Source organism: Pelophylax lessonae (genome assembly GCF_965119305.1).
Source record: "Pelophylax lessonae genome assembly, chromosome: 5".
In the NCBI taxonomy this organism is placed as follows: Eukaryota; Metazoa; Chordata; class Amphibia; order Anura; family Ranidae; genus Pelophylax; species Pelophylax lessonae.
The window spans coordinates 556,657,108-556,680,477 of record NC_138772.1 but is presented as its reverse complement, the minus strand read 5'-3'; the positions used below and the strand labels follow the sequence as shown (position 1 = coordinate 556,680,477).

Sequence of the window (23,370 nt, the reverse complement as noted above, 5' to 3'; positions counted from 1 at the left end):
TGATTAGTGGGAAGAATGTCCCTTACATTGGTGGTCAGTGAGAAGAATGCTCCTTACATTGGAGGTCAAGGGGAAGAATGTCCCTTACATTGGTGGTCAGGGGGAAGAATGTCCCTTACATTGGTGGTCAGTGGGAAGAATGTCCCTTACATTGGTGGTCAGGGGGAAGAATGTCCCTTACATTGGTGGTCAGTGAGAAGAATGCTCCTTACATTGGAGGTCAAGGGGAAGAATGTCCCTTACATTGGTGGTCAAGGGGAAGAATGTCCCTTACATTGGTGGTCAGGGGGAAGAATGTCCCTTACATTGGTGGTCAGTGAGAAGAATGCTCCTTACATTGGAGGTCAAGGGGAAGAATGTCCCTTACATTGGTGGTCAAGGGGAAGAATGTCCCTTACATTGGTGGTCAGTGGGAAGAATGCCCCTTACATTGGTGGTCAGTGAGAAGAATGCTCCTTACATTGGAGGTCAAGGGGAAGAATGTCCCTTACATTGGTGGTCAGGGGGAAGAATGTCCCTTACATTGGTGGTCAGTGGGAAGAATGTCCCTTACATTGGTGGTCAGTGAGAAGAATGCTCCTTACATTGGAGGTCAAGGGGAAGAATGTCCCTTACATTGGTGGTCAGTGGGAAGAATGCCCCTTACATTGGTGGTCAGTGGGAAGAATGCTCCTTACATTGGTAGTCAGTGAGAAGAATGCTCCTTACTTTGGTGGTCAAGGGGAAGAATGAAACCCTTACAGTTGTGGTAAGAAGGTAACCGTTAAAGACAGCAGATAAAACCATTGATGTCATGCTGCTGGCTCTGCAAAGTAGTTTTGGCCCCGAAACTATGCCGGCACCATCAAAAAGCAGGTCAACCAGCCACAGCTAAAGGAACCCCTAGCAAACTCTGGAGGAACACTAGGGTCCTATGGAACCCTGGTTGAGATTGGCTGCACTAACCACTCGCAGAATGCACGCCAAACCCCATTTAAAAGGGCTGCCCCAATGAAGATGGCTGTAGAAGGTCACTAGGGATTGTAGCGCCCAATCAGACAGTTGCTCCTCATAAAAGCTACAGAGGCTCCAGAGAGAAAACATCCCTCTGGGTCTCCACTCCATCAACATAGCGACAGACGCTACATGCTGGATCGACCAAGAACTACACCTGCCTACAACTGGGCTGTTTATAAACATCCCTTGATAGACAAGGGGTTAAAAGGATCTTTAAAGCATGTAACTGAAGGGATTTGTTTGCTACCATCTTTGAACCTAAAAGTCGCATAAATGGAGGAACATTGATACATGTCTCCCATGGCAGAGCCCAGTTCCGCAGGCTCATTTTTTTGACAATCCCTTGCCTAATATCTCTGAAAACGTTCAGAAATTATTTTCCATCCTCCCCCTTCCCCACCCCATATGACTTTAATGGGGTTTGGATTTAACTTCGCAATTTCCACAGATCGAGGAGCAGCCTACGAATTTAACCCCGGCACATTTGCTTATCACTACCCAACACCAGCTAAAAAAAACAGCATTGCCTGGAGACGCCCCTGAGTTTAGTCCCTTATACAGGATTATTTTATATTTAATGCACAGCTTGTATTGTATACTTTGCATTCTGGAGGGAGACGTGGAAGTTCAGGGCTGAATGTTCTGCTTGTAGAAGTCAGGAGGAACAGAAAGTGAAAGAGGGTGAAGAGTATATCAGAGGTGCAGAGACCATGGCTGATGCTCCAGGGACGGGTATGACTACATATTGTTATAATTAGGGGGTATTTATTGTAGGGTGAAATTATGGGAGATTCATGGCCGGTGAGGACACCAATAACAGAGTGGAGCCTTTATTGGTCACATTGTTGGTGGGAAGACGGGTTTCTCTTTATTTGGGTCCACTGTGAAAATTGTAACATTTTATATCCCAAGTAACAAAATTATTTTTCATGTTGGTGTCCAGCAAACCCATTCCTAAATTAAAAAAATCTTCCAGCAGATTTGTTCTTATGGAATTCTTAAGTAAATTCTACATCTGGTCAGCTTTTTAATATTAAACCCCCCCCCCCCTTTTTTCCCTCTCCCCCCACCTTTTTTTTTTAAATCTCTCTCTTTCTTCTCTCTTTACTCCCCTTTTCGGATCCTTAACATCCTGCGGTCTCATTGCCCGGGACATCAACGTTCTGTTATATATTAACTATATCATGCTTAATAGAATTGACTGTCATACGATCCTTTTGCATAAATGGACTCGGGCCTTGGTTGCCTGCATATGTGAAACGCACGGAACCATGTGTCATTCTATAATATTAAGTCCAGTACCTATGACCTGTTATTGTTGTTATTATTATTGTTGCTTTCTTTTTGTACTGATCACGATTTGCTTCCGACTGCTGTTTCCTTGTTCTGGTTATCTTAGTATGTTGTTCTATGCACGTTTTTAAACTTTAATAAAAATAGATTAAACATAATATTAAACTTCTCTTATTAACCTTGATAAAAAGAATGCATCTCCCATGGGACTTTGTTGCAGCCAGAAAATATTATTCCGAACTATTTTTTTTTTTTTTTTTTTAAATGGAAAAGTTTATTGATACAAAATGATTAAAAATCAATCTATTCATTAAAAGTTCTGGTCTCTAACTGCAAATTGTCAAAAGTTTTCCTCTTAACAGGAAATTAATTTACAAACATTATACATGAATGGAAAATTGTGTTGCCACCGATCTTTCTCGCCTTTAGTAGAAGATAGGTGGCAACACAATTTTCACTTACAGACCAGAGCCTTTTATGTATAGAATGAATTTTAATCATTTTGTAAAATTAAACTTTTCTATTTTCTTAAAAGATAGTTTGGAATAATATTTTCTGGCTGCAACAAAGTCCCATGGGAGATGCATTCTTTTCATACAGTATTTAGGGACGGAGAAGCCCTTAATCACTTACGTATCACCCGCCGCAGTTTTACATCGGTACTTTGACGTTAAATACCGGGGTTATGGCAGCAGATAGCTGCCATAACCCCGTTATTTTTTTTAACTGTGGGCGGTCCGCTTTACCATAAGGGTGGTCCCAGTGACAGATTCACCGCGGGATCACCTTTATGGGCGGCGGGAGAGGTGCCCCTCCCGCCGCTTCCTGGTAGTTTTCCCCGCTTCCCGGACTCTTCGGTAGCGGGGAAAACAATGCGGTCTGCTGTCCTCTCAGGCAGGAAGTCGAGTGAGGGCAAGATGGCCCCCACTCCACTCCTAGGGCTTAGAGGACCATAGCAACCTCAAACGTTGCTTCCTAGCAACGGATTTCTATCACAAGGTAAGTTTACATTCCTTGTAATAGGAATAAAAGTGATCTAAAAAAAAAAAAAAACAGTATAAAAATAAAAAAATAAAACATAAAATAAATAGGAAAAAAAATTAAAGCGCCCCGTCCACGTTAGCTTGTGCGCAAAAGTGAATGCATACGCAAGTTGTACCCACATATGTAAACTGTGTTCAAACCACACATGTGAGGTATCACCGCGATGGTTAATCGATGATTTGAGCCCTACACCTCCTCTGTAACTCTAAACTGGTAACCTGTAGACATTTTTGAAGTGTCGCCTATGGGGATTTTTAAGTACTAATGTTTGTCGCCATTCCACGAGCATGCGCAATTTTGAAGCATGACGGGTTGGGTATCTATTTACTTTGTGTAATGTTATCTTTCACAATATAGAAAAAAAATGGGCTAACTTTACTGTTTTCTTAAATTTTTATTTAATTTTGGTTTGTAAGACCACTGCGCATCGGTCTGTTAAAAAAATATTTCAACAACCTCCATTTTATTTTCTAGGGTCTCTGCAAAAAAATATATGTAATGTTTGGGGGTTTTAAGTAATTTTTTTAGCAAAAAAAAATATTTTAACTTGTAAACAACGAGTGTCAGAAAAAGGCCCGGTCCAGAATTGGTTAACCCACCATATACTCACCTCAATTTACAAATGTCTCTTATTATTGTTTTCAAAATTTTACATTAACCACTTATCCACCGGGCACTTAAACCCCCTTCCTAACCAGACCAGATTTCAGCTTTCAGTGCTCTCACATTTTGAATGACAATTACGCAGTCATGCAACACATATGAAATTGTTGTCCTTTTTTTTTTTTTACACAAATAGAGCTTTCTTTTGCTGGTATTTAATCATCACTGGGTTTTTTTTATTTTTTGCGCTATAAATGAAAAAAGACTGAAAATTATGTAAAAAAAATGCATTTTTCTTTGTTTCGGTTTTAAAATTCTGCAAATTTAGTCATTTTTCTTCATACATTTTGGCCAAAAGTTATACTGCTACATATCTTTCGTAAAAAAACCCCAAATAGGTATATATTATTTGGTCTTTGTGAAGGTTATAGAGTCTACAAGCTATGGTGCCAGTCATTGAAAATTGATCTCTCCTGATGTACTGCCGGCCTAATTTCTTGAGACACTAACAAGCCAGGAAAGTACAAATACCCCCAAATGACCCCCTTTTTAAAAAGTAGACATTCTAAGGTATTTATTAAGAGACACAGTGAGTTTTTTTAAGTTGTGTTTTTTTCCCACAGTTCTATGCAAAATGAAGATTTGTAATTTATTTATTTTTTTCACAAAATTGTCATATTACCAAGTTATTTCTCACACACTGTATAGGCATACTTGCAACTACACCCCAAAATACATTCTTCTACTCCTCCTGAGTATGGCGATACCACGGGTAAGACTTTTACACAGCCTGACCACATACAGAGGCCCAACATCCAAGTAGCACCTCCAGGTGTTCTAGAAGCATAAATTACACTTATAATTCCCCACATGTTTTGAAGGCCCTGGAGCGCCAGGACAATGGAAACGCCCACAAAAAGCCCCCATTTTGGAAAGCAAACACCCCAACACATACATTTCTGGGAGGCATTATGAGCCTTTCGAACATGTCATTTTAATATATTTCTAACACATAGCATGTACATAGAAAAAATTACACCCCAAAATACATTCTGCTACTCCTCCTGAGTATGGCGATACCACATGTGTAAGACTTTTACACAGCCTGGCCACATACAGAGGCCCAAAATTCAGGGAGCACTGTAAGGTGCTCTAGGGACATAAAATTACAAATCTAATTTCCTGAATATATATGATACTTTTTTGAGGCTTTGTAGAGCACTGATAAGCACTGTAGTGGCACTGATGTGGCAAGGATGAGCACTGATGTGGCATAGATGAGCCACAAATGAGCACTGATGTGGCATGAATGAGCACTGATGTGGCATGGATGTGGCACAGGTGAGCACTAATGTGGCACGGATGAGCACTGATGTGGTATGGATGAACACTGATGAGGCACGGATTAGCACTGATGTGGCACTGATGTGGCATGGATGAGGCATGGATGAGCACTGATGTGGCATGGATGAGGCACCGATGAGCACTGATGTGGCGTGGATGTGGCAAGGATGAGCGCTGATGTGGCATGGATGCTGCACGGGTGAGCACTGATGTGGCATGGGTGAACACAGATGAGCACTGATGTGGCATGGATGAGGTACAGATGAGCACTGATGTGGCATGGATGTGGCATGGATGAGCACTGATGAGGCACAGATGAGCACTGATGTGGCATGGATGAGGCACAGATGAGCACTGATGTGTCATGGATGAGCACTGATGTGGCATGGATGAGCAATGATGTGGCATGGATGTGGCACAGATGTGGCACAGATGTTTACTGATGTGGCGTGGATGAAGCACCGATGAGCACTGATGTGGCGTGGATGTGGCAAGGAGGAGCACTGATTTGGCATTGATATGGCAGGAATGAGCACTGATGTGGCATGGGTGGACACGGATGAGCACTGATGTGGTGCAGATGAGCACTGATGTGGCATGGATGAAACATGGATGAGCACTGATGTGGCATGGATGTGGCGTTGATAAGCACTGATGTGGCACGAATGAGCACTGATGTGGCATGGGTGGGCACAGATGAGGCATGGATGTGGCACGGATGAGTATGAATGAGGCATGGATGAGGCACAGATTGGCATGATTGAGGCACGGAGGAGGCATGGAGGGGTATGATTGAGGCACAGATGAGGCAGCGATTGGCAAGATTGAGGCATGGATGGGCATGAATGAGGCATGGATGAGGCACAGATTGGCATGATTGAGGCATGGATGGGCATGAATGAGGCATGGATGAGGCACAGATTGGCATGATTGAGGCACGATTGAGGCAAAATTTAGGCATGATTACAGGCGTGCGGGGAGAGGAGAGAACTGAACCACGCCGGTTTGTTGACAACTGATCGCTCCATCATTGGAGGGAGCGATCGTGTGGTAAAGCCTCGCTGTTATTGGCCCTTTACCACGATCCCTGATGCGCCAGGTCCACAGGGCATGCGGGAAGTGCGATTCTGGGAGGAAGTCTGTGTATGCCCTCCCAGAACTAGCCGATCATGCTCTAGCTGTCACACCAGCAAGTGGTTAAAACCTCCTACACGTGTCTTGTCTTATCCTCCATTGTAGACCAGAAAACGTGTCACAGATGATCTGCAATGCTGATCTCTCACCTGTAGTTCAGACATGTGTCTGACTTGTTACCTGTAGCTGATCTGCCATTAAACCCATGGACCAGCAGGCAAACTGTTGTTTGTAGTTCCATGGAACAGCAGGCATGATGTTAGCTGTATGCAAGGCTCTTCTGTCAGCTGTTGTCAGATAGACATGCATTCAAAGATTGGAAATGATACAAGTCACCATGTCTTATCTGCTGTTGGATTAAAGCTACACACCCAGTCCCATCTGGTCATCTCTCTTTCAATTTAAGTTGGATTCATTCCAATATACGTTGACTTGGCAATAATTCTTTTTCCTGGCACCATGCCTCAGTGCCTTGTTACTAAGAGGTTGTTCTAGACACCAGTTTCTAATACCTGTTCTAGCTCTAGTGTGTTTCCTGCACACCCCAGCCATGTCCAGCATTCCTCCTTCTGTATGTTTCCTGTACACCCCAACAGTGTCCAGCATTCCTTCTTCTGTATGTTCCCTGTAGACCCCAAAAGTGTCCAGCATTCCCCGTTCTGTGTGTTCCCCGTGCACCCCAACTGTGTCCAGCATTCCTTCTTCTGTATGTTCCCTGTACAACCCAACAGTGTCCAGCATTCCTTCTTCTGTATGTTCCCTGTACACCCCAACAGTGTCCAGCATTCCTTCTTCTGTATGTTCCCTGTACACCCCAACTGTGTCCAGCATTCCCCGTTCTGTGTGTTCCCTGTACACCCCAACTGTGTCCAGCATTCCCCGTTCTGTGTGTTCCCTGTACACCCCAACTGTGTCCAGCATTCCTTCTTCTGTATGTTCCCTGTACACCCCAACTGTGTCCAGCATTCCCCGTTCTGTGTGTTCCCTGTACACCCCAACTGTGTCCAGCATTCCCCGTTCTGTGTGTTCCCTGTACACCCCAACTGTGTCCAGCATTCCCCGTTCTGTGTGTTCCCTGTACACCCCAACAGTGTCCAGCATTCCTTCTTCTGTATGTTCCCTGTGCACCCCAACTGTGTCCAGCATTCCCTGTTCTGTGTGTTCCCTGTACACCCCAACTGTGTCCAGCATTCCTCCTTCTGTGTGTTCTCTGTGCACCGCATCTGCCTCCAGAATTCCTCCTTCTGTGTATTCCATGTGCATCCCAGCCGCATCCAGCATTCCTTTTTCTGTCTATTCCCCATGCACCCCAACTGTGTCCAGAATTCCTCTATCTGTGTGTTCCTGTGCACCGAATCTGCTTCCAGCATTCCTTCTTTTGTGTGTTCCCTGTGCATCCCCTCTGCCTCCAGCATTCCTTCTTCTGTGTGTTCCCTGTGCACCGTAGCTGCATCCAGCATTCCTCTATCTGTATGTTCCCTGTGCACCCCAACTGTGTCCAGCATTCCTCCTTCTGTATGTTCCCTGTGCACCCCATCAGCATCCAGCATTCCTCCATCTGTGTGTTTCCTGTGGTTATGGGGGTCTGCGGGTGGAGGGGTTATCAGAATCTCAAAGACCTCCTTAACAAAGGGGCCCCCAGATCCTGACCCCACCTATGTGAATGAGTATGGGGTACATTGTACCTATATTCATTCAACAAAAAAGTGTCCCCTAGAAAAAAAACACAAACACAGTTTTTGACAATTCCTTTATTAAAAATCCCCAAAAAATGTCCCCCCGATGTAGATCCATCGTCAAACACGCCGCCCACCACCACCGCCAAACCCAAAAAAAAGCTCTGCACTCATCGAAGGCTAACTGCCGACCGCCTGCTCCTATGTCTGACAGCTCTTAAATAGGTAAGGGGCGGGGCCACCCATTGACATCACCTGGTGGCCCCACCCCCTTGTGATGTTACTGCCCAACAAGGTTTTTTTGGGGTCCTGTGGTCTGGTGATTCCTTTGGTTCCCTACAGTTTAATAATTTTTTTTTTTTAGGTTCTGGGCACCAGGTGGTTATACAAGTTGTGTCAAATTTTTGAATAATATGGAGAACAGAGAAAAGTTCATCTGGTGCTATACAGCTGGGTTTCCGTGTCTCAAATTTTTCCGTAATAGCCAACTATGGTTTTTGGGGGTCTCTGACATATGACCCCATGGAAGCGTAGGCAATTACAACACATTGTTACCACTAGTTTGACAGTCATAAGACCTGCAGATCTCCTTACTTTGTTTCGGTCTTTGCGCCTTATTGGCCACTGAAGGCCTGTTATCAGTTACACATAGGATTATATGTCAACCCAATCACCTGCAGACCTCCGTTATTTTAGGGAATGGGAGGGGGAGCTGGGGTTCTCTCAGAACTCCACAGAAACACTGTCCTCATACTTCCACTCACTTCCACCATCTGTTCTAAAATGGCAGAAACCAACTATAAAATACACAGTTACATATGTCTAAAAGAAATTAGTAAAAAATATATATATTATCGTGATAAGTGTGTAAATATGAATATTAAGATGTAAATAATAAATTATTAAAAATCCATTCAGTGTGTGATCCTAAAGGTATAAATATGATTTCATACAAAATACATTAAATCAATAAATAAAGTGATATATTAGATAACCTCAATAAATAATTAAAGTGCTAATTAATCAAATGTAAATTGTGCTAGTGAGCCAAGCAATAAATAGCTATGTATAAATTTGTACACAAAATCAATTCATAAATAGTGTCCCAGCAATTTAAATAACATAAATAAATAAATAAATGTAAAAAGAATATATAGAAAAATTGTCCATATAAATAGCCAAAATTAACTGGTGCTACAAATATAATTAAGTCCCAAGATGGAAAACGAAGCAGAGATTTAACAGGAAAAAAATGGATTCCAGGAGTTCCAGAATGATGGGGGTGCTCAATACAGGAATAAGTGCTCCCCTCCTATTACTCCCGCACTCACCAGATGGTGGTACCCCCACAGGGGTAATCAGCGTTTGGGGTGACTCTCAGAGGTCCCTCCGAAGGCTGGCTAGTAATCCACTTAATCCCGACTTCATATACTGTATTTTTCTCCAGGGGAAAAATTGATGGGAAATACCTCCTCTTTAAGTACTCCAATATAGGTTTGAGAGATCTTTAGTTCCAACAGACAGGACTTGTCCAGGATCTGTCTGTTGGAACTAAAGTCCTGTCTGTTGGAACTAAAGATCTCTCAAACCTATATTGGAGTACTTAAAGAGGAGGTATTTCCCATCAATTTTTCCCCTGGAGAAAAATACAGTATATGAAGTCGGGATTAAGTGGATTACTAGCCAGCCTTCGGAGGGACCTCTGAGAGTCACCCCAAACGCTGATTACCCCTGTGGGGGTACCACCATCTGGTGAGTGCGGGAGTAATAGGAGGGGAGCACTTATTCCTGTATTGAGCACCCCCATCATTCTGGAACTCCTGGAATCCATTTTTTTCCTGTTAAATCTCTGCTTCGTTTTCCATCTTGGGACTTAATTATATTTGTAGCACCAGTTAATTTTGGCTATTTATATGGACAATTTTTCTATATATTCTTTTTACATTTATTTATTTATTTATGTTATTTAAATTGCTGGGACACTATTTATGAATTGATTTTGTGTACAAATTTATACATAGCTATTTATTGCTTGGCTCACTAGCACAATTTACATTTGATTAATTAGCACTTTAATTATTTATTGAGGTTATCTAATATATCACTTTATTTATTGATTTAATGTATTTTGTATGAAATCATATTTATACCTTTAGGATCACACACTGAATGGATTTTTAATAATTTATTATTTACATCTTAATATTCATATTTACACACTTATCACGATAATATATATATTTTTTACTAATTTCTTTTAGACATATTTACATTTTTTAAGGATTCACCACATTAAGTTTCATATATCTGGATTTTTTTTATTCACTTTTATCACCAGTGCACTTATAAGACATATTTATATTTCCTATTTATTAGCCTGACAGCGCCATTTTACCTCCCTTTACCCCACATTCACTAAATATAGTTATCTATATTTTTGAGGTAGGCTGCAGTCATTTATTTAATTCCTCCAATAGTGCGGAAACTTTCCCCTATACACAGTTACATAGTTACATAGTACATAGTTACATAGTTAGTGAGGTTGAAAAAAGACACCAGTCCATCCAGTTCAACCTATGATGTATGTGTGTGTTTGCTGTTAACCGTACATTGTAACCCCTGTATGTTGTACATTGTATACCCCTGTATGTTGTGGTCTTTAAGGTGCCCATCTAATAGTTTTTTAAACTATCGATGCTCCCTGCTGATACGACTGGTTGTGGAAGACAATTCCACATCCTTACCGCTCTGACAGTAAAGAACCCTTTACGCAGTTTAACCACTTGCCGACCGGGCCATAGTCAAAAGACGGCTATAGCGCGTTCTGCTTATTCTGGGGTGCACGCGGAGTTGTCCGTGCTTGCCGGGTCCCGGGGACCCGGCGCATGAATGGGAGCGGCTCCATTATCCATTGTCCAATGACGGAGCGATCACTTGTCAACAAACCGGCGAATGTCCGGTTCATTTCTCTCCTCTCCTCGCACACTGTACACAATGATCAGTACGGTGTGCGAGGAGAGGAGAGGAGAGAAACTGCAGCTGCACTCCTTCTCTGCCTCCACCATACCTCAACTGTGCCTCATCCATGCTACATACATGCCTCATCCGTGCCACATCCATGCCACATCCATGCCCATCCATGCTACATCAGTGCTCATACATGCCACGCCAGTGCTCATCCGTGTCAGATTGGTCATCCATGCCATGTCAGTGCTCATCCGTGCCACATCAGTGGTAATTCATGCCACATCAGTGGTAATCCATGCCACATTCATGCCACGTCAGTGCTAATCCGTACCACATCAATGCCACATCCGTGCCTTGTCAGTGCTCATCTGTGCCACATCCATGCCACGTCAGTGCTCATCTGTGCCACATCCATGCCACATCAGTGGTAATCCATGCCACATTCATGTCACGTCAGTGCTCATCCCTGCCACATCCATGCCACATCAGTGCTCAGCCATGCCACATCCATGCCATATTAGTGCTCATCTGTGCCACATCCATGCCACGTCAGTGGTCATCCGTGCCACATCCATGCCATGTCAGTGCTCATCCATGGCACGTCAGTGCTCATCCATGCCACATCAGTGCTCATCCGTGCCACATCCATGCCACATCAGTGCTCATCGTTGCCACATCCGTGCCACATCTATGCCACGTCAGTACTCATCCATGCCACATCAGTGCTCATCTGTGCCACTTCCATGCCACATCAGTGCTCATCCATGCCACATCAGTGCCACTACAGTGCCCTACACTGCCTCACAAAATTGTAATGAGTAGTCAGGAAATGACGGTGCTTCCTGCATGTTGGGCCTCTGTATGTGGCCAGGGTGTGTAAAAGTTTCACACGTGTGGTATCGCCATACTCAGGAGGAGTTGCAGAATGTATTTTGGGGTGTCATTTTTGCTATGTACATGCTATGTGTTAGAAATATATAAAAATGGACAACTTTGTGTAAAAAAAATGCGTTTTAATTTTCTTTCAACTTTTTCCAAAAAAAAAACTTGTGGAAAAAAATGACATGTTCAAAAGACTCATAATGCCTCCTAGATTATGTGTTGGGGTGTTGGCTTTCCAAAATGGGGTCATTTTGTGGATGTTTCCATTGCTCCAGGACCTTCAAAAGTGTTATAGGTTGTCAGAAAATGATATGTGTAATTTTTGCTCCTAGAACGCCTGACGGTGCTCCTTGAATGTTTGGCCTCTATATGTGGCCAGGCTATGGAAAAGTCCCACACATGTGGTATCGCCATACTCAGGAGGAGTAGCAGAATGTATTTTGGGGTGTAGTTGCAAGTATGCCTATACAGTGTCTGAGAAATAACTTGGTAATATGACCATTTTGTGAAAAAAAAAAAGAAATCTTCATTTTGCAAAGAATTGTGGAAAAAATTACAACTTCAAAAAATTCACCATGCCTCTTATTAAATACCTTGGGATGTCTGCTTTTCAAAAAGGGGTTATTTGAGAGGTATTTGTACTTTACTGGCTTGTTTGGGTCTCAAGAAATGAGATAGGCCGTCAGTACATCAGGTGTGATCAATTTTCAATGACTGGCACCATAGCTTGTAGACTCTATAACCTTCACAAAGACCAAAAAATGTATACTTATTTGGGTTATTTTTACTAAAGATATGTAGCAGTATAAATTTTGTTCAAAATTTATGAAAAAAAATTACTAAATTTGCAAAATTATAAAACCGAAACGAAGAAAAATGCATTTTTTTTACAAAATTTTCGGTATTTTTTCATTAAAAGCGCAAAAAATAAAAAAACACCTTTCCTCTAGTTTTAGTGAGTGGCCACGTGTCTTATTGTATTTCACTTCTCTGAAAAGTTTGTTCCTTATGCTAGGGTCACCAGTACAGTATTTGTACATTGATATCATATCCCCCCTCAATCGTCTCTTCTCCAGAGAGAATAGGTTCAGTGCTTGTAGTCTTTCCTCATAGCTGATGTCCTCCATTCCCCTAATTTTTTGTTGCCCTTCTCTGGACTTTCTCCAGTTCCAGCACATCCTTCCTGAAGACCGGTGCCCAGAAACTGGACGGCATACTCCAGATTAGGCCGGACCAGAGTCTTGTAGAGTGGGAGAATTATCATTTTATCACTGGAGTGAATCCCCTTTTTATACATACCAGCATTCTGTTGGCTTTCCTTGCTGCGGCTTGGCATTGCATGCCATTGCTAAGCCTGTTGGTACTTACCAGGTGGTACAGATTTTCCAAGATATTAGCCTCAATATACCCTGAAGCCTCTGATAGAAGGAATTTAGAAGGAACTGTTTCCAATGCGCTTGCCTCTGCTGAGGCTGAAGGGGACACAGAGCAGCAGCAGCTGGGTTGAGTGAGTCACTGTGGGTGTATGTTACTGGCACAAACAGGTCCTGTATCTTGGGATAATCAGTGCTGTGCACGATAAGCTGTATAACCTTGATACAAGCCTTGGGTACATTAAAGTTAGTACCTCAAGTTTGTCTTGCTATAAAGCAATGTCTGCCCCAAAGAGGGTCGGGGGGGGGGGGGGGGCACAGTTGGAAGGGGCACAGTTGGAAGGGGCACTATTGTATCCTATGGAGGAAAAAGTTTACTAAGAAATGGAATATACCCACTGTGGATGCTGCCATGTCTTCGATTAACAAGAGTTTAACCTGCTCTGTGGATAATGCCCAGGTTTTTAAAGATCCAGCAGATAAGAACTTGGAATCTTTAATGAAAGCCTCCTTTGTGGTTGCAGGATCTGTGATACAACCAGCAGTAGCAGCCGTAGGATTTTGTCAGTCTTTAAAGGACCGTATGAAGTGAGTGTTCAAGACAGTTTCTTCTCAAGGAGAATCTGTGGAAGATCTATCAGATCTACCTCGCACTTTATGTTTCGCACTGGATGCTCTTATGGACTCCATGAAGCAAATGTCACAAGTTGCTCTGATAACAGTGCATATGCACAGAATCCTTTGGTTAAAGAGCTGGTCTGCGGAATTACCATGTAAAAAGTTACTGGCTGGCTTCCCTTTTCAGGGAGAACGCCTTTTTGGTGATGATCTGGATAAGTTTATCCAATAGATCTCAGGGGGGAAGAGTACGTTGCTACCTGTGAAAAGGAAGGGCAAGCGTCCTTCTTTTAAGATCCCCAGCACTCATAATCCCAGTGCTTCCAATTCCAGACGGTGGCGACGGCCTCAACCATCTGGGTGTGGAACCAAGCCTTCAGGGCAGGGTCAGAAAAAGCCCTTGGCCTAGAGATCAGCCAAGTCTTCCTCTAAGCCTACTCTGTGAAGGGGCACCCAAGTGAGTGGGGGGAATGCTGTTGCAGTTCTCAAAGGTTTGGGTGGAATCGATCCAAGACAACTGGTTTATCTCCACCATTTCGCAGGGGTACAAACTGGAATTTTGGGTGTTCCCGTATACTTGGTTTATAAGTTCAAGTATACCGACAGATCCCATAAAAAGAAGGTCTCTCTTTCTGGCGTTGGGCCAGGTGAGGGCCCAAAGAGTAATAATGGAGGTTCCGGAGAACGAAAGGTTCAGGAGGTTTTTTTTACTCAAACCTGTTCAGAATCCCCAAACCGAGCGGGGATGTGAGACCTATTCTGGATCTCAAAGCTCTAAATCAGTTCCTGAATGTTCGTATGTCCATATGGAGTCAATTCGTTCAGTCATGGCCTCCCTGCAGGGAGAGTAATTTCTAGCATCCATAGACGTCAAAGGATACATATCTTCACGTGCCTATATTCCAGGCTCAAAGGTTTCTACGCTTTGCAATAGAAAACTGTAATTTTCAGTTTGTGGCCTTGCCCTTCAGGTTAGCCACAGCTCCAAGAGTGTTCACAAAGATCCTAGCTCCAGTATTGGCTGTTCTAAGGTCCCGAGGGATACCTGTAATAGGATATCTGGATGATCTATTACTAATAGATCTATCGGCTTCGGCTCCACACAGCACAGTTCCTAGAACGTCTTGGTTGAATACTGAACTTGGCAAAGTCAGCATTACAGCCAGTCCAGCATCTGGAATATCTGGGTCTTCTTGTGGACACCGTACAGGCAAAGATATTCTTGCCAACAAGAAAGGTCACAGACCTGAATTATCTGGTCCGGTCCGTAGTAAGGCTGAGATATCCTTCTATACTTCTATATTTGCATGATGTTACTAGGGAAGATGGTGTCAGCATTTGAGGCAATTCCCTATGCTCAATTCCATGCCAGACCCTTGCAGAACAACATTCTGTCTGCGTGGAACGGAAGGATTCAGTCTCTGGACTGGTCCATGTCTCTGGTACCAAGAGTACGTCAGAGTCTGAATTGGTGGTTGTTGACCAGAAATCTGGAGAAGGGGAAATCCTTTCTTCCAGTGACCTGAAAAGTGGTGACTACAGATTCCAGTCTCTCTGGCTGGGGTGCGTTCTGGAGGAAGCCACTGTCCAGGGGAAATGGTCTTGGGTAGAGAGAGTTCTCCCCATCAACATTCTGGAAATCGGAACAGTCGGTCGGGCTTTTGGGCTTTAAAATACTGAATGCCCAGACTTCGGGGGTCACCCTATCAGGGTGCAATCTGACAATGCCAAGGCTGTGGCTTATATCAACCATCAAAGAGGCACAGTCAGTCAGCCCACAAAGAAGTGGATATCAACCTATCCTAGGCAGAGAAGTTTGTGCCGTGCCTGACAGCAGTTTTTATTCCAGAAATAGAGAACTGGCAGGCAAATTTTTTTTAGCCAACAGATGTTTCTGGGGGAATAGTCCTTATATCCCGAGATTTTTCAATCAATCTACCTTGATGTAGGTCCCAGACGTAGATCTGTTGGCATTCAGGTTCAACAACAAGTTGAAGAGATTTGTGTCCAGTTGGAGTGGATGCTTTAGTGACTCCCTAGGAGGAGTATTCCCTGATTTATGCCTTTTCTCCGGTGCAGCTTACCGTGTCTGTTGCGCAGGATCCAGCTAGAGGGGAAACCAGTAATTCTGGTAGCTCCGGCATGGCTGAGGAGGGTTTGGTTTGCACAAATCCAAAGGTTGGCAGTGACGAGGCCTTGGGCTCTTCCACTGCATCCGGACCTACTCTCTCAAGGTCTGAAGTTCCACCCTGCTGTACAGTCTCTAAATTTGATGGCTTGGCTATTGAAGCCTTAATCTTGAAGGAGAGGGGTGTATCTGGCCCTACAGTTCATACGCTAATAAACGCTAGGAAACCAGTCTCTAGAAACATTTTGTTATAGGATCTGTAAATCCTACATTGCCTGATGTGAAGCCAGGAAATGGCATCCCCGCAAATATATCATCGGGAGAATTCTAGCTTTCCTTCAAGCAGGGGTAGATTTGAAATTAGCCTTGAGCACTATTAACAGGGCAAATTTCAGTTATATCGATTTCCTTCCAAGAACCGATCGCTTCCCATTCGTTGGTTCAGACCTTCGTCTGGGAAATGTTATGTTAGCTTTCGCTTGTGAAGCCACCATTGTGTCCTTGGGACCAAAATTTGGTGCTGGCAGTTTTACAAAAACAGCCTTTTGAGCCCATGAAGCAGGTTCCCCTGGTTCTTTTGACCAGAAAACTGGTCTTTTTGATTGCAATAACTTCAGCTAGAAGAGTATCAGAACTAGTATCTCTTTCTAGTAAAGAGCCATTCTTGATTTTTCATCAAGATAGGGTGATTCTACGTCCACACCCAGGTTTTTTTGCCCAAGGTGGTGTCTGGCTTTCATTTGAATCAGGACATTATACTCCCTTCCTTTTTTCCAGATCCTCACTCAGGGGAGGAAAAGTTATTGCATTCTCTTGATGTAATGCGTGCACTTAAGTTTTACTTAGAGAAATCAGCTCGGATTTATAAGACCGAGAACTTGTTTGTGCTGCCAGAAGTGCCAAGGAAGGGGTTGGCAGCATCTAAGTCTACAATTTCTCATTAGATTCGCCAGGTTATTACCCAGGCGTATGGTTTAGAACGGAAGGTTCCACCTTTTCCTGTAAAGGCACATTCTACCAGAGGTGTAGGTGCCTCTTTGGCACTTCGCCATCAAGCCTCTATGGCTCAGATTTACAAGGCCTCTACCTGGTCATTGGTGCATACATTCACTCGTTTCTATCATTTGGATGTTGGGACCCAGGAGGAGTCTGCGTTTGGCCGCAGTGTTCTGCAAGCTGCAGTGTAATCCTCTTTTGGGGTCAGATGGCGGTATTTTTTGGTGTCCCCCTCCCCTCAGATGCATTGCTTTGGGACATCCCATATGTTATGATTTATGTCTCTGTGTCCCGTGATGTATGAAAAGAAAAATGTATTTTAATACATACTTACCTGTAAAATCCATTTCTTGAAGTACTTGTACTTCACGGGACACAGAGGTCCCTCCCCTCTTCCATGGGGTCTTTATTTCTTGCTACAAAACTGAGGTACCTGCTGTGTGGGAGGGGTTATATAGGGGGTCATCCTTTCTGATTGGTTGCCAGGGTACTTCACCTGTAGGTGGCTATATAACCCATATTTTATGATTTATGGCTCTGTGTCCTGTGATGTACTTCAAGAAATGGATTTTACAGGCAAGTATGTATTAAAAAATCAATTTTTTTGGACCAAGATTGGTAAATTGATTGGGGATATCAGCAAAGAACAACTGCAGGAGGATCCCATGTTCTGCCTACTACACTCCATTCTCTACAAGAAAAGTATTTCATACCCCCTACTCCAGAGGCGTAACTAGAACCTTCAGGGCCCTGATGCAAGAAACCATGAAGGGCCCCCCAGACCCCTGGCCGGGGCCCTTACCTTCAAGCCCAGGGCTCTTCCCACTAATCCTGGGGCTCTTTACATGCGTTGCATGGCCTTTTATTACGGTCCCGCAGCAGGATTCTTTCACAAGTTCTGCAGTGGGCCCCCTTCCTGCAATCTTGTGGGCCCCCTTCCTGCAATCTTGGGGCCTCCCCACAGTGGTGCAATGCCAGGGTCCGGTCGCAAGTGTGACCTTTGCGATCCTGGAAGTTCACCCACTGGTTTGCTACCGGGCCCCCTGGAGCATGGGGCCCGGTAGCGATTGCAACCCCTGCAACCCCTGTAGTTACGCCCCTGCCCTACTCAACGCTGTTAAAAGTTTGATACCTTCTATTGGAAGTGGCCACAAATGCCTTCAGTTAGAGATTGGGTTGCTAGATTCTGTTATGGAGGCTGAGAAATGGAAACCCCTCTGTGAGATAAATATGATGAATTCTATTGCATCTGGTCAAAATTAATACATTTTATGACTACCTGTAATGAGACTTTTATATACTAATATATACTCTACTAATTATATTCTGGGCCTCACATCTGATGTAGCCTTAGCTTAACGTCTGGATTTTTGCATAACGACGGCCATACACATATATGTGGGCTCTCGGCTGGTGGGACTTTACGCTGAGAGGCTGCATACATTGCTACCAAAATGTAAAAAATGCTGTCACAAGAGCACCCTGCGCGTTCCCAGCACAGTTACTGGTGGGTAACTGAAAGCCCCTGATTGCAATTGGTGAGCTTTCCGATCATGTGACCGCTGTAACAGCCAATCATGGTGGTCACATGACTGAAATGCCTTCTTCCGCCTCCCGACATCTGAATCCTCTTAAAGGGCTTGGGAGGCACCGGCGCTAAGGAGTTAGAACACAATCCTACAATATTCATCTGTCAATGGCATCCCAGTGTTTGATACCCCAACCTTATGAACTTAGTTTTTGTTTGTTGCCCTAAGTACCCCCCATTTAGTCCTTACATTCCTCTCTGGCCCCACCCCTCCTGTTCCTCCTCTTTGGCTTTCCCTTCCGGTGGCTATATTGATTCCAGTTTGGAACCAGTAAGGGTCATTAGCCCATTAGTAAAACAGTAGTAGGAGTTGATGACACTGAGACTTTAGAGGTTGAACGGTCTTTTATACTTGCTGTACAGAGGAGCATGGGCCTTGTTCTCTCCTATGATATTTATAGCCCTTATACTATGAGTTTGTCATAACTGTGAAACTTTCATTGCCTCTAAACTCATTCTTTTTTTAATTCTGTGATGAAAGTGAGACATGCAAATAGCTTCTGCTTATAGGTGCCTCTACTATGTTACATAGTTACATAGTAGTTGAGGTTGAATAAAGACAATAGTCCATCCAGTTCAACCTGTGTAGGTGTGTGTGGACGCAATCATCTCACATACCCCTGAATGTTATGATCCTTGAGATGTACGTCCAAGAGTCTTTTAAAAATAGCCATACTCCACGCAGTTGCTACCACTTGTGGTAGAGAATTCCACAGTCTTGTAGCCCTCAGTAAAGAACCCCCTGCCCAGCCCAAGGTTAAATCTCTTCTCCCCTAATCGCATTGTATGGCCACGTGTCCTCAGGCATTCTCATTAAGAGAGAAACTTTTTGGTTCATTTGAACCCACCCCACTATAACCTGTCTGGCTGTACCCTTGTATATTTTTCAATGTTTCGTGACTAGTGACCATATAAAGATATTGCCAATAATTGTTTGTTGATTTTGTAGGTAAGCAAGGCACTCTTCCAATGGAAGAAGATTGTAAAAAGTCTCTACTACTGAAACTAAACAAGTACCTGAGCAGCATAAACAAGGCTGAATTTCTGACCATTTACAAGATGAATATGGAGCGTGTGAAGAATCAGAAGATATGGGAATTTGGATCAACAAGGGCCGATAAGAAAAACAAAGTGATCATGATGGTTGGTGAAACTGGATCTGGTAAAACGACGCTGATTAACACTATGGTCAACTACATCTTTGGTGTGGACTGGAAGGATGATCACCGGATCCAGCTAATTGAGGAGAGCAGTGAGAAGAGTCAAGCTCACAGCCACACATCGAATGTCACCATCTACCAGATCCACCACGAAGATGACTTCCGAATCCCGTACTCCATAACCATCATTGACACTCCGGGGTTTGGAGACACCAGGGGGATAAAATATGATGAGAAAATCATGCGGAAGATACGAGAATTTTTTTATAAATGCAAATTCACAGAAATTGATGCAATTTGTTTTGTGGTTCAGTCACCTCTGGCTCGGTTAACTCCAACACAGAGTTATATTTTTGACAACGTTTTATCCATTTTTGGGAATGACATCAAGGATAATATAGTCTTCTTCACAACCTTTGCCGATGTCCAGGAGCCAAAAGTTCTCTCAGCAATTTTTGAGGCTGACGTTCCATGTGCAAAATCTGAAGATGGAAAACCTGTGTATTTTAAGGTCAATAACAGCATGGTGTACGCAAATAACCGCTCTGATGAAGAGGATGATGATGTCTGCGTGACTCATAAAATACAGTGGAAGATGGGAATGAAAAGCATTGAGAAATTTCTTTTACACTTTTTGCCTGGAATAGCCAGTAAAGATTTAAGTTTAACAAAGAAAGTTCTAACAGAAAGACATGATTTGGATGTAGTTTTGGATGGGCTTGTCCAAAAACTTGAGGAGGCAATGTTTAAGCAGCATGAACTGGAAGAAACAGAGAGAAATCTGAATCAACACAAGACGGACATTGAAAAGAATGAGAATTTTGAATTTGAGGTGACAAAAACTGTAAAAAAAAAGATAGACTCTGAGACTGAATACTCAACCAATTGCCATGAGTGCAGCTCTACATGTCACCGAGACTGCCTGGTGTATTTTGACTCCCTGGTTTATTCTTGCGAAGTTTTTAAATTGAAGAGAACTTGCCGTGTGTGTGGACATAGCTCTAGCAAACACTTTTCAGAAACATCTTACTGGGCAACCTTTGTTGAAACCATAAAGAAAAGTTATTTCAAAGTAAAAGAAAAATATGAAAAAGAGGAGAAGATGACGATGACCCCAGCAAAGGTTCTCATAAAATTGAAGGAAGACATTACGAAGGCAGAGGATGAGGCTCTGAATCTTATTCGGAAGGTTGCCAAGATCCTTAAACGTCTCCAGGATATTGCCTTAAAGCCAAATCCAATGTCTGCTGTGGATTACATCCGTCTGCTCATCGAAAAAGAGAAGCGGGAAGGAAAGAGCGGATTCATGGAGAGAATTAAAATGCTGGAAGAAGCCATTCAAAGATTTAATATTATCGGTAGTATTCAGTCTCAAGGAGTAGGTACCAACATTGACAGCATATTGTCAGAACCCGTCAAAACTTCTGACACCTTTGAATAACATGGCACTATAGTAAATCTGAAGGGTGCCAATTATAATTTTTTTGGATTACATTGTTCTCCAGCTGCCAAACTCTCACCTGCTAATATGATAGAGAACGGGTGGGAAAATGTATGCTTATGCCTTCAGCTACTTGCTGTTTTTTTTTTTTTTCCCTTGATCCATACAAATAAAATATATGATTTGTGAATTCGATAATTTGTGACTACATGGAAAAATATAGCTGGTAGTATTTATTCACATTCAACTAGGCTTGTTCTGTAACGTTGAAGAGATTTCACTGCTCATCCAAGTAGCTTCCTCAGCTCTAATGAATTTCAGGAAAATACCCCAGTATTTGTAGCCGCACGGGTAACCTAATTCAAATACAATGGAAAGTGCCAAGGTAAGATGAGTGTCCAAACGCATCATGGAAACGTGAGGACATTTGTAAAACCACCTGGTTCTAACTATATAATCCAGTCACCATGGTGCAGAGAAGTTTGGCACAGGAGATCATTTTGCAAGGGCATGCATTATTACATGCCCCCTCCCCTGTTTAGGGATGGTGGTTAGTCTGATAGATGACATATTTCGCAAATTTTGAAAACTAGTTCTCCTCTCTGTCCATAATATGACCACAATGTCCTCAAAAGAAGTTCCCTTGGTTTAGGAAAACTGCAGAGTTCACCTTCCTATATTGGGCCATCTGTTTGTTGAGAGGTCATTTTGTGATAGAATTTCAGCCAGATACTCATCAGTGTTATGTGGAACAGTGTTAATGCCGTTCTATGTTTCCGACTATCATTAGAACAAAATAAACCATTTGGATAAACAGCCTAACGTCTTCACCATTAATGAAAGTTCTAGTTGGATGTGACTTATTGCTAACTGCTACTACGGTGCCTTCAAAAAGTATTTATACCCCTTGAAATTTTCCACACTTTGTCATGTTACAACCAAAAAAGTAAATGTATTTTATTAGGATTTTATGTGATAGACCAACACAAAGTGGCACATAATTGTGAAGTGGAAGAAAAATGATAAAAGATTTTCGAAATTTTTTGCAAATAAATCTGTGAAAAGTGTGTGTGTGTGGGGGGGCATTTGTATTCACCAGTCAATACTTTGTAGAACCACCTTTCGCTGCAATTATAGCTGCAAGTCTTTTTGGGGATGTCTCTACCAGCTTTGCACATCTAGAGAGGGACATTTTTGCCCATTCTTCTTTGCAAAATAGCTTAATCTCTGTCAGATTGGATGGAGAGCGTCTCTGAACAGCAATTTTCAAGTCTTGCCACAGATTCTCAATTGGATTTAGGTCTGGACTTTGAATGGGCCATTCTAACACATGAATATGCTTTGATCTAAACCAGGGACGTCAAACTAAATTTCATCGCGGGCCGCATCAGCATTATGGTTGCCCTCAAAGGGCCAGTCTCACGTCTTTTCCAGAGTCTAACAGGTTTTCTTCTAAGATTGCCTTGTATTTGGTTCCATCCATCTTCCCATCAACTTTGACCAGCTTCCCTCTCCCTGATGAAGAAAAGGATCCCCACAACATGACGCTGCCACCACCATATTTCACATTAAGGATGGTGTGTTCAGGGTGATGTGCAGTGTTAGTTTTTCCCCAAACATAGCGTTTTGCTTTTAGGCCAAAAAGTTCAATTTTGGGCTCATTGAGCTGTGTCTGTGGCACCTTCTTCCACATGTTTGCTGTGTCCTCCATATGGCTTCTCGCAAAACTGCAAACAAGACTTCTTATGGCTTTATTTCAACAATGGCTTTCTTCTTGCCACTCTTCCATAAAGGGCAGATTTGTGGAGCGCACGACTAGACATGTGCAGAATGGAAACATTTGTTTTGTTTCCTTTTGGATAGATTTGTTGTTACAATTTGTTTTTTGTTTTTTTTACTTCAAGGCAATTCTTGCTTTCATCAAGAGTACCTCGAAAGGGTTATGGTGTGAAGGTGCCACAGACACCTAAAGGCCAATTTTTCCGCACCTGTTTGAATTTACAGGTGCATATCATTTAAATTTTTGACAGCAAGGCAATTCTTGCTTTCATCAATGATACCTCTATAGCGTTACATTGTAAAGGCACCTTCGACACCCAAAGATCAATTTTTCCGCATCTGTTTCTT

At 42.9% G+C, this 23,370-nt stretch overlaps 1 protein-coding gene across 1 annotated transcript; it reads left to right on the top strand.

The window, feature by feature from the left end:
- The first annotated feature begins 1,704 nt into the window (after positions 1–1,704).
- Positions 1,705–21,275, top strand: LOC309555478 (uncharacterized protein). The gene is made up of 2 exons (XM_082257506.1): positions 1,705–1,728; positions 19,592–21,275. The coding sequence occupies exons 1-2, from the start codon at positions 1,707–1,709 to the stop codon at positions 21,241–21,243; spliced, it is 1,674 nt and encodes a 557-aa protein (XP_082113632.1). The 5' UTR covers positions 1,705–1,706; the 3' UTR covers positions 21,244–21,275.
- Positions 21,276–23,370: the final 2,095 nt, after the last annotated feature.